This window comes from Entelurus aequoreus, linkage group LG06 (assembly GCF_033978785.1).
Source record: "Entelurus aequoreus isolate RoL-2023_Sb linkage group LG06, RoL_Eaeq_v1.1, whole genome shotgun sequence".
In the NCBI taxonomy this organism is placed as follows: domain Eukaryota; kingdom Metazoa; phylum Chordata; class Actinopteri; order Syngnathiformes; family Syngnathidae; genus Entelurus; species Entelurus aequoreus.
Window position 1 is genome coordinate 33,331,588 of NC_084736.1, and position 16,141 is coordinate 33,347,728.

The 16,141-nt window shown below is 35.7% G+C and overlaps 1 protein-coding gene across 2 annotated transcripts in view; it reads right to left on the bottom strand.

The window, feature by feature from the left end:
- Positions 1 to 421: 421 nt before the first annotated feature.
- Positions 422 to 16,141, bottom strand: part of LOC133652153 (protein kinase C beta type-like) — a 171,264-nt gene continuing 155,544 nt past the window's right edge. The window contains exons 15-16 of one of the 2 annotated variants that reach the window (XM_062050581.1): positions 13,334 to 13,497; positions 422 to 632 (exon numbers count right to left, since the gene is read on the bottom strand). In XM_062050581.1, coding sequence (XP_061906565.1) covers positions 13,342 to 13,497 — 156 coding nt within the window. In that variant the 3' untranslated portion in view covers positions 422 to 632; positions 13,334 to 13,341. Of the gene's footprint in view, positions 633 to 13,325; positions 13,498 to 16,141 lie in introns of both variants that reach the window. The other variant, XM_062050580.1, reaches the window with a different exon arrangement.

The window sequence follows — 16,141 nt, forward strand, 5'->3', positions numbered from 1 at the left end:
GGGATGTTCCAAATAAGTGTTTGATGAGCATTCCTCAACTTTCTCAGTCTTTTTTGCCACTTGTGCCAGCTTTTTTGAACCATGTCGCAGGCATCAAATTCAAAATTAGCTAATATTTGAAAAAAAATTAATTAATTTTCTCAATGTGGACATTAAATATCTTGTCTTTGCAGTCTATTCAATTGAACATAAGTTGAAAAGGATTTGAAAATCATTGTATTCTGCTTTTATTTACCATTTACACAACTTGACAACTTCACTGGTTTTGGGTTTTGTATATACACACATACATATATATGTTTATATATATATATATATATATAATATATAATTCTGCATTGAATCTTCACCCTCTTTTTTTTAATGACAAAAAAGAAAAAGGGAAAAAAAAAAAAGCAAAAGGTGATTTTTCAACATAATTTATTATTCTACAATCATAAACAGCACAGTACACATTTTCTTATGGGTCTGCTATCGCACATAAAAGGCCATCCTGCTCTTCTTCTCTCTTTTTGCAACACCCCGCTTGAATAAAAGTACTGATGAGGGAAAGATGGCGGCCGATGAGGAGCGTTCACGTTTGGGGACAAGAGAACGTGACAGAGGAGAAGATCATCGGCGAGAGCGCGACACTGTCGAGGAAGCAGGCGCAGGAAGCAAATGTGATATAAGATCAAAAAAAAGGGGAGGACATGAAAAGAAATGGAGGAACTTAACATATTTTATAGCTAAATTGTCATTAAAATTCATAGCGATTCTGTATTGCAGGTTTTTCAACCTTAAACACACACAAACATCAGTGTGTAGATTTTCCTATCATAATGGAAGACTCTTACCCTGTATTACACTATATGTACAGTACACACACACCAAGTACTGTATAATATTTATATAGTTATATGTATATATGTACATTACAAGCACAAATAACCATATCCTTTTTTTTTTTTTTTAAATCCATATAGCATCAACAGAAACTTCACACAAATACATTCAGATCATAAACACACGATATGAAAGCACATGCATGCATAGTAGAACTCTTAGTACTTATTACAGTAATACATGAGATGAAATACTACAGTACTTGGTCACACAGGCAGGACATAAAATACGTCCCCTCGTACAACCAAGCTAACGTACAATCCGCACACAGTAGTCGGCGCCTATTAAATGCTCAATGAATCAGCAAAAATATGACTCAGGAAAAAAAAAATCAGATGTAATTTAAAAAAACAAAAAAAACAAAACATAATTAGGAACACAATGTACACTGCAAAAAAAATGGCTGCTCAGTCAGAATTTTACTGTGAAATAACACTGGTATCATTTTTCAATTTTAAAGTAACTCAATGAATGAGATGAAAAAAAAGTCAGATTTGTTTTACTGTGGAAATAACTGTGGTAGTTTTTTTCAATTTATAGTAATTCAACAGGGTGAAAAACATCGTAAATTGTAGGGCAATTTTATTTTGTTTTTAAAGTTTTTTCCAATCCACAGTAATTCAACAGCGTGAAAAACACCATAAATTTTAGGGCAACATTTTTAAAATATTATTTTAATTTTTTTTCTCCAGTTTACAGTTATTCAACAATGTAAAATACACCGCAAATTTTAGGGCAAACATTCAATTTTTTACCAATTTAACAGCGTGAAAAACGCCGTAAATTTGAGAGCAAAATGTTTTTTTTTTTGGCCAATTTACAGTAATTTAACAGTCTAAAAAACACCGTAAATTTTAGGGCAAAAATATTTTTTATCTATTTAGTTTTTTCCAATTTACAGTAATTTAACAGCGTAGAAAAACACCGTAAATTTTAGGGCAAAAAAAACAAAAACAAAAAAAATGTACAGTAATTCAACAGCGTGAAAAACACCGTAACTTTAAGGGCAAAAAAAACCCCAAAACTTTTTTTATTTTTATTTAATGAGAGCTTTATTAAAATCTTTATTACAAAGATTAAAATGCTGACTTGTGAGATAAACATATTTCTAACTATGTGGAACAATTTTTATACTTTTTTTTAAACCAAACTTTAATTAAATTTGATACATTTTTATTAATCTTTTTACTAAAACAAATTCTTGGGAAGGAAATTGTACAATCATTCATTATTTAGTGCAACATCTCTGACGGTGTGGCATCGAGTACAGACCTCCTGGGAATTTGTTGTTATTCTAGTATATTCTTATCAGTGACGGAGCAGGAGGGGGCTGGGAATACGTTTGTAGTAACATTTCATATGAAGCGCCCTGTCATTTATTCAATTGGCTTTTTTTTTTAAAGCAGAATTCTATTTCCAGGACCCTCCCCATCAGAATTGGTTTTTACTTTTGAACACAATTTTTATACTTAAAAAAAAACTAACTGGAATTTATTTGATGTTTTGTACTCAACAAATTTATGGGGAATAAATTGGTCAATAATTATGTTTTGTGTGCAAAATAACAACATTGCGAGGTCGCAGGGATTGAATTTGATTGGGATGAATTAGAGTGAATTGGCGCTGACTGATACTAACCAGCTAGCATATACTTTGTCGAGAATTGTTCAAGTTTCTAGAGACTTCTCCCATCATTTCGGTGACTTTTTCTTTACAAAAAAGGACTAGCAACAAATATAGCATCTTTTTCTGGTGTTATTGGAGACTTTACTGACGTCACACTTGCGTCATGTTGCTGCTCCCACTGAATTTGCTCTCCTTAAAAGCCGAGATTGTTTGCACATTTTACAATTTGTACATTGCTGTCCGTGTGTATATCTTTGATGTATTCAAATACGTCCACATTTTTGTATTGCTTACGTCATCACAACATTAGGTTTCGGTGATCAAAGTCTTTTTTTCCGCTTGTCAAACTTTCAATACATTACTAGTCAATACTGCGCAAACAATAGGTCATACATTCATTATTACTTTAATTGGTTTTCACGTAAAAAAAAAAACACCTAATTTTTAAGGTGTGTCGGCTTTATTTTGCCGTGGTGATGAAATATATGTCGGAGGGAACCCTGGAGTGGATTTTTGTCCGTTATTAAAAAAATAGCAGGGATGTTCGTCTTCAAGATATATATTTAACAATGTAGGTTTTCAAATAATTAATTTAATGATACTTTTGGAGAGGGTGGGGCGTGGTTTCATTCGCAAAGTAAAGGGAACACCTCCACTAATGAACATCTTGCAGACAGACTCAAAAAAAGGGGCTAAAAATGACGGTGGAGTAATATTTATACCAGGGGTGTCCAAACTAGGGCCCACCAGCGTCTTCTGTCTGGCCCTCGAGACGTCACAAGTGTATTAAGAAGTTTGGCCCACTGAACTTTAGTCACGGAAATGTTGTGGTCGACATTAGGAAGTATCGTCAATGACCATGAATTGTAACTGGAAGTCTGGCAGCATCAATTTGTACAAGCCAATGCAAACAACCTTTCCCACTCAGGGTGCAAATAAACTAGAAGCAACCCAGACAGTCCACACACACGACACATCTCTTGCTCATGAACTTGGTCAACAGTATAAAGCATGGCCAACCACCATACATCATTCAAAATTATACCCAATCCACTACAATGCATGATGGGTAATATGCAAAACACTTACTCTCCACCTTCCCCATGTTTGGTGCGCTGCTTCATATTTCTGATTGATTACAAAACTTTAAGGCGGTCGTCACGGAAGTAAACAAGGTAGGAGTCCAACTTTCAAATACTGCTAATATTTAATGTTTTATTGTTCATACTCTTAATTTTTGATGTTTTATCATTAGTAATCTTAATATTTAATGTTTTATTGTTCATACTCTTAATATTTAATGTTTTTTGTTCATACTCTTTATATTTGATGTTTTATCATTAGTAATCTTAATATTTGATGTTTTATCGTTCATACTCTTTTTATTGTTCATACTGTTAATATTTTATGTTTTATTGTTCATACTATTAATATTTTATGTTTTATTGTTCATACTCAAATTTTTGTTCATACTCTTAATATTTAATGTTTTATTGTTCATACTCTCAATATTTATTGTTCATACTCTAAATATTTAATGTTTTATTGTTCATACTCTCAATATTTATTGTTCATACTCTTAATGTTTGATGTTTTATCATTAGTAATCTTAATATTTTATAATTAGTAATTTTAATGTTTAATGTTTTATTGTTCATACTCTTAATATTTAATGTTTTTTTGTTCATACTCTTTATATTTGATGTTTTATCGTTAACACTCTTAATATTTATTGTTCATACTCTTATTTGATGTTTTATCGTTCATACTCTTTTTATTGTTCATACTGTTAATATTTAACATTTTATTGTTTATACTCTTGCTATTTAATGTTTCATTGTTCACACTCTCATTTATTGTTCATACTCTTAGTATTTAATGTTTTATTGCTCATACTCCTAACATTTAATGTTTTATTGTTCGTAGTCTTAATATTTATTTTTCATACTCTTAATATTTAATGTTTTATTTTTCATACCCTTACTATTTTTTGTTTTATTGTTTATACACTTACTATTTAATGTTTCATTGTTCATACTCTCAATATTTATTGTTCATACTTTTAATATTTAATGTTCATACTCTTAATATTTAATGTTTTATTGTTCATACTCTCAATTTATTGTTCATACTTTTAATATTTAATGTTCATACTCTTAATATTTAATGTTTTATTGTTTATACACTTACTATTTAATGTTTCATTGTTCATACTCTCAATATTTATTGTTCATACTTTTAATATTTAATGTTCATACTCTTAATATTTAATGTTTTATTGTTTATACTCTCAATAATTATTGTTCATACTTTTAACATTTAATGTTCATACTCTTAATATTTAATGTTTTATTGTTCATACTCTTAATATTTAATGTTTTATTGTACATATTCGTAATATTTAATGTTTTATTTTTCATACTCTTAATATTTATTGTTCACATTCTTAATATGTAATGTTTTATTGTTCATACTCTTAATATTTAATGTTTTAATGTTTATACTCCAAATATGTATTGTTCAGACCTTAATATTTAATGTTTTATTGATTATACTTCGTATTGTAGTGGTCTGGGGGGTTTGTTAAAGTTGAAGCAGTTGAAGTAATGTGTCGTCGTCCATTCTGTTCTAGTTTGTTTGAATCAATGCAAACTGAAGTATTTCTGATAATTTCCTGACAATATTGTAAATCCTACATTCTTTATTTTTGTACAAAGGTTTGTTGTTACGTCACAATCAACGCCCTGCTGTGTGGCGGAAAAAAAACGTTATGTGTGTGTGCACACAAAACTGTATTTTACACTTATATGTCATTAGGTTACGTGTGTGTGCGTATGTATATATATATATATATATATATATATATATATATATATATATATACATATATATATATATATATATATATATATATATATATATATATATATATATATATATATATACATACAGTACATTGGCCACATATATATACACACACACTCATATATATATATATATATATATATATATATATATATATATATATATATATATATATATATATATATATATATATATAAATACATATATACACATACATATGTAGAGGTTATATGTGTGTATATGTATGTATATATGTATGTATATACCGGTATATACATATAAAAAAAAAAAAACATATATATATATATATATATATATATATATATATATATATATATATATATATATATATATATATATATATATATATATATATATATATATATATATATATATATATATATATATATATATATATATGTATAGAGCGCAGGTCAAAAGTTTGGACCCCCCTGGTGTGTACCAAAGCACATATAATACATGTTGTGTGTAGTATTTTTCAAATGTGTATTGAAAGTCTGCTTTAGGAGAGTTGAGGACTGGTGGATTATGAAAACTAGTGTTTGGCTCCAGGAGACAACCTTGTCTTGTTACGCTTCACTTAATCATTGCACTTGAATGCTGCTCCCTGCATTATGTATGTCAGAGTGTAAACAAGAGTACAGTAGAGTACAGTAAAGTACAGTAGAGTGCTGGCATTAACGTACTTGGAAGCTGGAGGGCAGATCTGCTGAATTTGAAATAATTGCTTAGCCAAGTCAGCCTTGATTTTTGCATCTTAGTCAACATGTGCAGATATTTAATGTGTTCAATATGTGGAGATATTTAATGTGTTCAATATGCGCATATATTTAATGTGTTCAATATGTGCATATACTTAATGTGTTCAATATGCGCATATATTTAATGTGTTCAATATGTGCATATACTTAATGTGTTCAATATGTGCAGATATTTAATGTGATCAATATAAGCATATATTTAATGTGTTCAATATGCACATATATTTAATGTGTTCAATATGTGCAGATATTTAATGTGTTCAATATGCACATATACTGAATGTGTTCAATATGTGCAGATATTTAATGTGTTCAATATGCGCATATACTTAATGTGTTCAATATGTGCAAATATTTAATGGGGTCAATATGCGCATATACTTAATGTGTTCAATATGTGCAGATATTTAATGTGTTCAATATGCACATATACTTAATGTGTTCAATATGTGCAGATATTTAATGTATTCAATATGCGCATATATTTAATGTGTTCAATATGTGCAGATATTTAATGTGTTCAATATGTGCAGATATTTAATGTGTTCAATATGCACATATACTTAATGTGTTCAATATGTGCAGATATTTAATGTACCGTATTTCCTTGAATTGGCGCCGGGAATATAGTATTCGCCTGCCTAGAATTACAGCCGGGTCAAACTCGTTTCGCAAAATAATTAGCGCATGCTTGGCACTTCCGCCGGGTCAAATATGAGTCATTAAATGACTCCCGCCTCCAGGTGGTAGAGGGCGCTAGTGATCCTTCTTGCGACTACCAGTACTGCAGGAGACAGGTACTGCAGAAGAAGACAACAAGCAGCAAGCATGCAGCAATTGTTTGCTTGCACTTTTAACATGGAGGATTACATATCTAAAATAAAACCGTTTTCTAAACTGGACTTTCAATCGAAGCAGGAGGTAATAATTAGAGGAATATCTCCAGAGACTTTTAAAATTGAAGAAAGATGAGAAAGACTGCCTTTGATCAGAAGCAGCTGCACATGGACCCATCTACAAGTAAAGGTAAGATCATAATAACGTTTTTTTTATTAAATGTGTTTTTAATGATAAGGTATGCGCCGGAGTGAGAAGAGGTTTTAAAATAATTAGAGCATGCTTGCTCATTCCGCATGGTTTAGGTAACCGCAGGAGTGAGAAGAGGTTTTAAATTAATTAGCGCCCCTGCGGCTATTCAAGGAAATACGGTATTCAATATGCGCATACATCTAATGTGTTCAATATGTGCAGATATTTAATGTGTTCAATATGTGCAGATATTTAATGTATTCAATATGCGCATATATTTAATGTGTTCAATATGTGCAGATATTTAATGTGTTCAATATGTGCAGATATTTAATGTATTCAATATGTGCAGATATTTAATGTGTTCAATATGTGCAGATATTTAATGTATTCAATATGCGCATTTTTTAATGTGTTCAATATGTGCAGATATTTAATGTGTTCAAAATGCACATATACTTAATGTGTTCAATATGTGCAGATATTTAATGTGTTCAATATGCACATACATTTAATGTGTTCAATATGTGCAGATATTTAATGTGTTCAATATGTGCATATATTTAATGTATTCAATATGCGCATATATTTAATGTGTTCAATATGTGCAGATATTTAATGTGTTCAATATGTGCAGATATTTAATGTATTCAATATGCGCATATATTTAATGTGTTCAATATGTGCAGATATTTAATGTGTTCAATATGTGCAGATATTTAATGTATTCAATATGCGCATTTTTTAATGTGTTCAACATGTGCAGATATTTAATGTGTTCAAAATGCACATATACTTAAAGGCCTACTGAAACCCACTACTACCGACCACGCAGTCTGATAGTTTATATATCAATGATGAAATCTTAACATTATAACACATGCCAATACGGCCGGGTTAACTTATAAAGTGACATTTTAAATTTGCCGCTAAACTTCCGGTTCGAAACGCCTCTGAGGATGACGTATGCGCGTGACGTAGACCGGCGAACACGGGTATGCCTTCCACATTGAAGCCAATACGAAAAAGCTCTGTTTTCATTTCATAATTCCACAGTATTCTGGACATCTGTGTTCGTGAATCTGTTGCAATCATGTTCATTGCATTATGGAGAAGGAAGCTGAGCAAGCAAAGAAGAAAGTTGTCGGTGCGAAATGGACGTATTTTTCGAACGTAGTCAGCAACAACAGTACACAGCCGGCGCTTCTTTGTTTACATTCCCGGAAGATGCAGTCAAGATGGAAGATCTCGGATAACAGAGACTCTAACCAGGAGGACTTTTGACTTCGATACACAGACGCCTGTAGAGAACTGGGACAACACAGACTCTTACCAGGATTACTTTGATTTGGATGACAAAGACGCAGACGTGCTACTGTGAGTATGCAGCTTTGGCTTCTAAACATTTGATCGCTTGACCGTATGGGCGCAACTTTTTTTTGCGTATGTACGTAACTTTTTAAAAATATATAAGCTTTATGAACCTTGGGTTAGGTGAACGGTCTTTTGGGCTGAGTGATTGTGTGTGTTGATCAGGTGTTTGAATTGTATTGGCGTGTTCTATGGAGCTAGGAGCTAGCAGAGGAGCTAGGAGCTAGCGTAACAAACACGCAGGTGTTTTTATGCAGGATTAATTTGTGGCATATTAAATATAAGCCTGGTTGTGTTGTGGCTAATAGAGTATATATATGTCTTGTGTTTATTTACTGTTGTAGTCATTCCCAGCTGAATATCAGGTCACCCCCGGCTCTCACAGCATCTTCCCTATCTGAATAGCTTCAACTCCCCACTAGTCCTTCACTTGCACTTTACTCATCCACAAATCTTTCATCCTCGCTCAAATTAATGGGGAAATTGTCGCTTTCTCGGTCCGAATCTCTCTCACTTCATGCGGCCATCATTGTAAACAATAGGGAACTTTGCGTATATGTTCAACTGACTACGTCACGCTACTTCCGGTAGGGGCAAGCCTTTTTTTTTATCAGATACCAAAAGTTGCAATCTTTATCGTCGTTGTTCTATACTAAATCCCTTCAGCAAAAATATGGCAATATCGCGAAATGATCAAGTATGACACATAGAATAGATCTGCTATCCCCGTTTAAATAAAAAAAAATCATTTCAGTAGGCCTTTAATGTGTTCAATATGTGCAGATATTTAATGTATTCATTATGCACATACATTTAATGTGTTCAATATGTGCAGATATTTAATGTGTTCAATATGCACATACATTTAATGTGTTCAATATGTGCAGATATTTAATGTGTTCAATATGTGCAGATATTTAATGTGTTCAATATGCACATACATTTAATGTGTTCAATATGTGCAGATATTTAATGTGTTCAATATGTGCAGATATTTAATGTGTTCAATATGTGCAGATATTTAATGTATTCAATATGCGCATATATATTTAATGTGTTCAATATGTGCAGATATTTAATGTGTTCAATATGTGCAGATATTTAATGTATTCAATATGCGCATATATTTATTGTGTTCAATATGCGCAGATATTTAATGTATTCAATATGCGCATATATTTAATGTGTTCAATATGTGCAGATATTTAATGTGTTCAATATGCACATATACTGAATGTGTTCAATATGTGCAGATATTTAATATGTTCAATATGCACATATGCTGAATGTGTTCAATATATGCAGATATATAATGTGTTCAATATGCACATATACTGAATGTGTTCAATATATGCAGATATATAATGTGTTCAATATGTGCAGATATAATAAAGTGTTCAATATGAACATATATTTAATGTGTTCAATATGCTCATATACTTAATGTGTTCAATATGCACATATAGTTAATGCGTTCAATATGCGCATATACTTAATGTGATGTCATCGGCAGTTGGTGTCCGCCACCACCTTTTGACACGGAGCCATTTGACGCTCTCCGGCGGGGCCACGGCCCAAGTGGGGACTACGCGTGGAAATAATGAAAGGAGTGGGAGGAAAATGTTCCTGAAGAAGTTAACTCATCAGGCGTTAGTTCCTCCATGACGAGTCAGCACTTTTAACGCCGCCATGAATGAGCGAGGCAACATTTTTTTGTCCATTATAGTTTTTATGTTATTAGAGTTTTATGGTTTTTATGTACTGTTTATGCAACAGTTTGTGTTCCAAATAGCTTTGGTCTAACTATGACAGTTAATTTATTAAGGAATTATGATTAATAATCAGCCCCCTCCCCCACCCCCAACTTGTCCCAAAATGTTGTGGTCGAACCGTTAGTTTTTAGGTTATCATGAGAGATATTGATTCACTATGATATCAGCAGCAATCATACATGCTTTTATTCTGAAATGCTGAGAGAGGTTTGATCAAGTGAAATGGGCATGGAGAACACTAACTAAACCTTATGGCTAGGGAGGAGTATCGTTCACATCTGAACCGATACGGTACCAATACCTTGGAGTTGATACCAATACTCAATGGTAGCGATTTTTGGTACTTTTGTATGTGTTAATGCATATCACTTGTGTTTGCTAATAAAATCACATTTGTTGTTGTATCTTGTTTTATTATCACTTGTCTTGGTCTCATTTGCAAGTTAGACACTAAGTTGGAATTAGAAGTGTGTTTTTTTTTCATTTTTTATTGCACTCTAAAAATGTCAATACTGTAAGTATTATACTTCTTTTTTTAAATTTTTTTTTTTGTCCTGCCCAGCTTCTCAGGCAAATCATATAGTAGATGTAGATGCCCATATCAGCTGTTCAGATTTACTTTACAAAAGAGAAGTGTAGGATAAGTATTATACTTCTTACGCAGCAGCTGTTTGATATTTCCCATTAAAAAATTTGGAGGTTTTGAAATCGCCATGTAAAATTGCTAATGCTAATCAGTAGCATGTCAATAGCAAAACCAATGTATATTAGCATCAAGCTAGCACATATTTGGGAAAAATGGAGCCTTACATTATTGGAGCGTTGTTTGGCGCAATTTCTTTGTTGGCATTGAACAAGTCAGCATTACCAAGTGGTAGTTTGGCTTAGTCTGCTCTCAGTGCTGCTGGAGTGATCGCTAAGTGCAGAAAAGTTTGGCTAGGTTGTGAGTTCAAACCCCGGCCGAGTCATACCAAAGACTATAAAAATGGGACCCATTACCTCCCTGCTTGGCACTCATCAAGGGTTGGAATTGGGGGTTAAATCACCAAAAATGATTCCCGGGCGCGACCGCCGCTGCTGCCCACTGCTCCCCTCACCTCCCAGGGTGTGATCAAGGGTGATGGGTCAAATGCAGAGAATAATTTCGCCACACCTAGTGTGTGTGTGACAATCATTGATACTTTAACTTTAACCAGGCGTGATGTGACACGCAGCCCAGGTGCCGTAACAAGGCACCGTTGGATTTTACGCGAATCGGTGCCCCGTAGGACCGGCAGGATTCCTACCAGATCAGGTAGCCATCTCTACTTATGACAGAGTTATGCTGTCTTTAAATTAAAGTGGAGTGGTAATTTGATTTTTGGACTACACCTAGTCGCCACAATACTTCATGAAGTTATTATTAACGTCTGGAATGGATTTACGCTGTCTTCAAGTTGAAGTGGAGTGGTAATTGTTTTTCACGACGCAGTAAGTAATATGATGCGGACACATTTGTTACTGGATTATTTCTAACAGACTTCTGTCTTGGAGTTTTTGTATGTGTAAGTAAAATGCAACTATAATTATTTCATACTTGTTTGTTCAATGATTATTATCTATGTCTAGCCTGTGTGCTTAGGTGTTGTGTAGCTGCCATATTTACATTTTCTAAATTACTATAGTAAAATAGAAGAAATTGTGTGCTTATTGGAGGACATTTAGATGTTAACTGGCTGTCCAAATTTGCTCAAGTAAACACTATGCAAGACTGCTTGTATCGCACATGATATCACACACAAGTAAACATGCTGCAGGACTGCTTGTATCACAGATGATATCACACAATATTAAACATGCTACAGGACTGCTTGTATTGCACATGATATCACACACAAGTAAACACTCTGCCAGACTGCTTGTATCGCACATGACATCACACACAAGTAAACAAACTGCAGGACTGCTTGTATCGCACATCATATCACACACAAGTAAACACGCTGCAGGACTGCTTGTATCGCACGTGATATCACACACAAGTAAACATGCTGCATGACTGCTTGTATCGCACACAAGTAAACACGTTGCAAGACTGCTTGTATCGCACACACACAAATAAACAACCTGCAGGACTGCTTGTATCACACATGATACCACATACAAGTAAACATGCTGCAGGAATGCTTGTATCGCACATGATATCACACACAAGTAAACACTCTGCAAGAATGCTTGTATTGCACATTACATCACACACAAGTAAACAAGCGGCAGGACTGCTTGTATCGCACATGATATCACACACAAGTAAACAAACTGCAGGACTGCTTGTATCGCATATGATATCACACACAAGTAAACATGCTGCAGGACTGCTAGTACCGCACATGATACCACATACAAGTAAACATGCTGCAGGAATGCTTGTATCGCACATGACATCATACACAAGTAAACACTCCAAGAATGTTTGTATCGCACATGACATCACAGACAAGTAAAAAAAAAACTGCAGGACTGCTTGTATCACACATGATATCACACACAAGTAAACACGCTGCAAGACTGTTTGTATCGCACATGATATCACATACAAGTAAACACTCTGCAATACTGCTTGTATCGAACATGATATCACACATTTTATATGCAAGTCAAGTCAATATCGTCCCATACTTGGATCAATATGAATATTAGAACGGTACACCCCTAATAATAACAATAATAATAAGTATCAGTAAAGTAACATGTGATCATTTGAGGTGCATGGAGTTAAAAATGAGGAAATTTAAAAAAAGAGTAAAATAAGCAAAGGTTGCTAGTTCAAACAACAAAATGATTGACAGCTGAGCAGTGCCATAAAGAATATCATCTCATTACAATATAGTGCGGACATGAAAGTTATTTCCTGTTAAAGTACATTCAGTCACTGGACACAATACTTGGAAAGTCTTTGGTATCGTGTATTGTGCATCTTCATGATACCATTTTCATTTTCAACATGAAGCGTCACCTCTTCACCTGCGTCCTCAGTTGGCAGGAGCCACGTACTCAGGGTTGGTGTAGGAGAAGCCCAGGAAGTCGTCCTGGTCCAGGTTCATGATGACCAGCTTGTCCGTCGGCGTCAGGTCCACCGCCATCTTGGTGAACTCTTTGTCGAAGTTGCACGTGTCACGCCGGCTCTTCTGTACGAGTGGGATGGAAGATGGAGGACAGAAGATGGAGGAAAGAGGATGGAGTATGGTGGATGGGAGATGAAATATGGAAGATGGAGGATGGAGAATGGATGATGGGGGATAAAAAAAATGTTAAATGGAGGATGGAAGATGAAAAATGTTGGATGAAGTATAAAAGATGGAGAAAGGAAGATAAAGGAGGAGGATGAAGATGGAAGATGGACAATGGATGATGGAAAATGGACGATGGAGGATGGAAGATGAAGGATGGAGGATGGAAGATGAAGGATGGAGGATGGAAGATGGAGGAGGATGATGATGGAAGATGGAAGATAGACAATGGTGGATGGAGGATGAAAGATGGAAAATGGAAGATGGACGATTGGGGTTGGAGGATGGTGGATGGAAGATGAGGATGGGGATGAAGGATGGAGGATGGAAGATGAGGATGGACGATGGTGGATGGAGGATGGAAGATGAGGATGGTGGATGGAGGATGATGATGGAAGATGGAGAATGGTGGATGGAAGATGGAGGATAGTGGATGGACGATGGTGAATGGAAGATGGAGGATAGTGGATGGACGATGGTGGATGGAAGATGATAGATGGATGATGGAAGATTGAGAATGGTTGATGGAAGATGGAGGATGGTGGATGGAAGATGGTAGATAGAGGATGGAAGATGGAAAATGGTGGATGGAAGATGGTGGATGAACAATGGTGGATGGAGGATGTGGGTGGAGGATGGAAGATGGACGATGGAGAATGGTGGATGGAAGATGGTGGATGAACGATGGTGGATGGACGATGAGGATGGAGGATGGAATATGGACGATGGAGAATGGTGGATGGAAGATGGTGGATGAACGATGGTGGATGGAGGATGAGGATAGAGGATGGAAGATGGACGATGGAGAATGGTGGATGGAAGATGGTGGATGAACGATGGTGGATGGAAGATGAGGATGGAGGATGGAAGATGGAAGATGGAGAATGGAAGATGGAAAATGGACGATGGAGGATGAAGGATGGAAAATGGACGATGGAGGATGAAGGATGGAAGATGGACAATGGATGATGGATGATGGAAAATGGACGATGGAGGGTAGAAGATGGAGAATGGTGGATGGAAGATGGAGAATGAAGGATGGAAGATGGTGGATGAACGATTGTGGATGGAGGATGAGGATGGAAGATGGAAGATGAGGTTGGAGGATGGGCAATGAAGGATGGAAATAGACGGTGGAGGATGAAGGATGGAAGATGGACAATGGATGATGGAAAATGGACAATGGAAGATGGAAGATGGACGATGGAAGATGGAGGATGGACGATGGAGAATGGTGGATGGAAGATGAGGATGAAGGATGGAAGATGAACGATGGAGAATGGTGGATGGAAGATTGTGGATGAACGATGGTGGATGGAGGATGAGGATGGAGGATAGAAGATGGAGAATGGAAGATGGACAAGGCAGGATGGAAAATGGACGATGGAGGATGAAGGATTGAAGACGGACAATGGATGATGGAAAATGGACGATGGAGGGTAGAAGATGGAGAATGAAGGATGGAAGATGGTGGATGAACGATGGTGGATGGAGGATGAGGATGGAAGATGGAAGATGAGGATGGAGGATGGGCAATGAAGGATGGAAAATGGATAATGGAGGATGAAGGATGGAAGATGGACAATGGAAGATGGAAAATGGACGATGGAGGATGGAAGATGGACGATGGAGGATGGAAGATGGAGGATGGACGAAGGAGAATGGTGGATGGAAGATGGTGGATGAACGATGGTGGATGGAAGATGAGGATGGAAGATGGACAATGGAGGATGGAAGATGAAGGATGGACGATGGAGAATGGTGGATGGAAGATGGTGGATAAACGATGGTGGATGGAGGATGAGGATGAAGAACAGAAGATGGGCAATGGAGGATGGAAAATGGACGATGGAGGATGAAAGATGGACAATGGATGATGGAAAATGGACGATAAAGGGTAGAAGATGGAGAATGGTGGATGGAAGATGGAGAATGAAGGATGGAAGATGGTGGATGAACGATGGTGGATGGAGGATGAGAATGGAGGATGGAAGATGAGGATGGAGGATGGGCAATGAAGGATGGAAAATGGACGATGAAGGATGAAGGATGGAAGATGGACAATGGATGATGGAAAATGGACGATGGAGGATGGAAGATGGACGATGGAGGATGGAAGATGGAAGATGGAGGATGGTGGATGGACGATGGTGGATGGAAGATGGTAGATGGAAAATGGATGATGGAGGATGGGAGATGGAGAATGGTCGATGGAAGATGGTGGATGAACGATGGTGGATGGAGGATTGAAGATGGAGAATGGTCGATGAACGATGGTGGATGAACGATGGTGGATGGAGGATGGAAGATGGAGGATGGAGGATGGAAGATGGAGGATAAGGACACACGATAACGGGAGAGAGCGTGGATGAAAACATGATAAATGGTTGAGTGGGAATGGAGAAGAAAAGATGCAATAAGATAATAAGTCATCAGATATGACCGCACCGATTGCTGCTGCGTGGACAGAAGAAGAATGTTGTGGACAGAAGAAGAGGGTTGTGGACAGAAGAAGAATGTTGTGGACAGAAGAAGAGGGTTG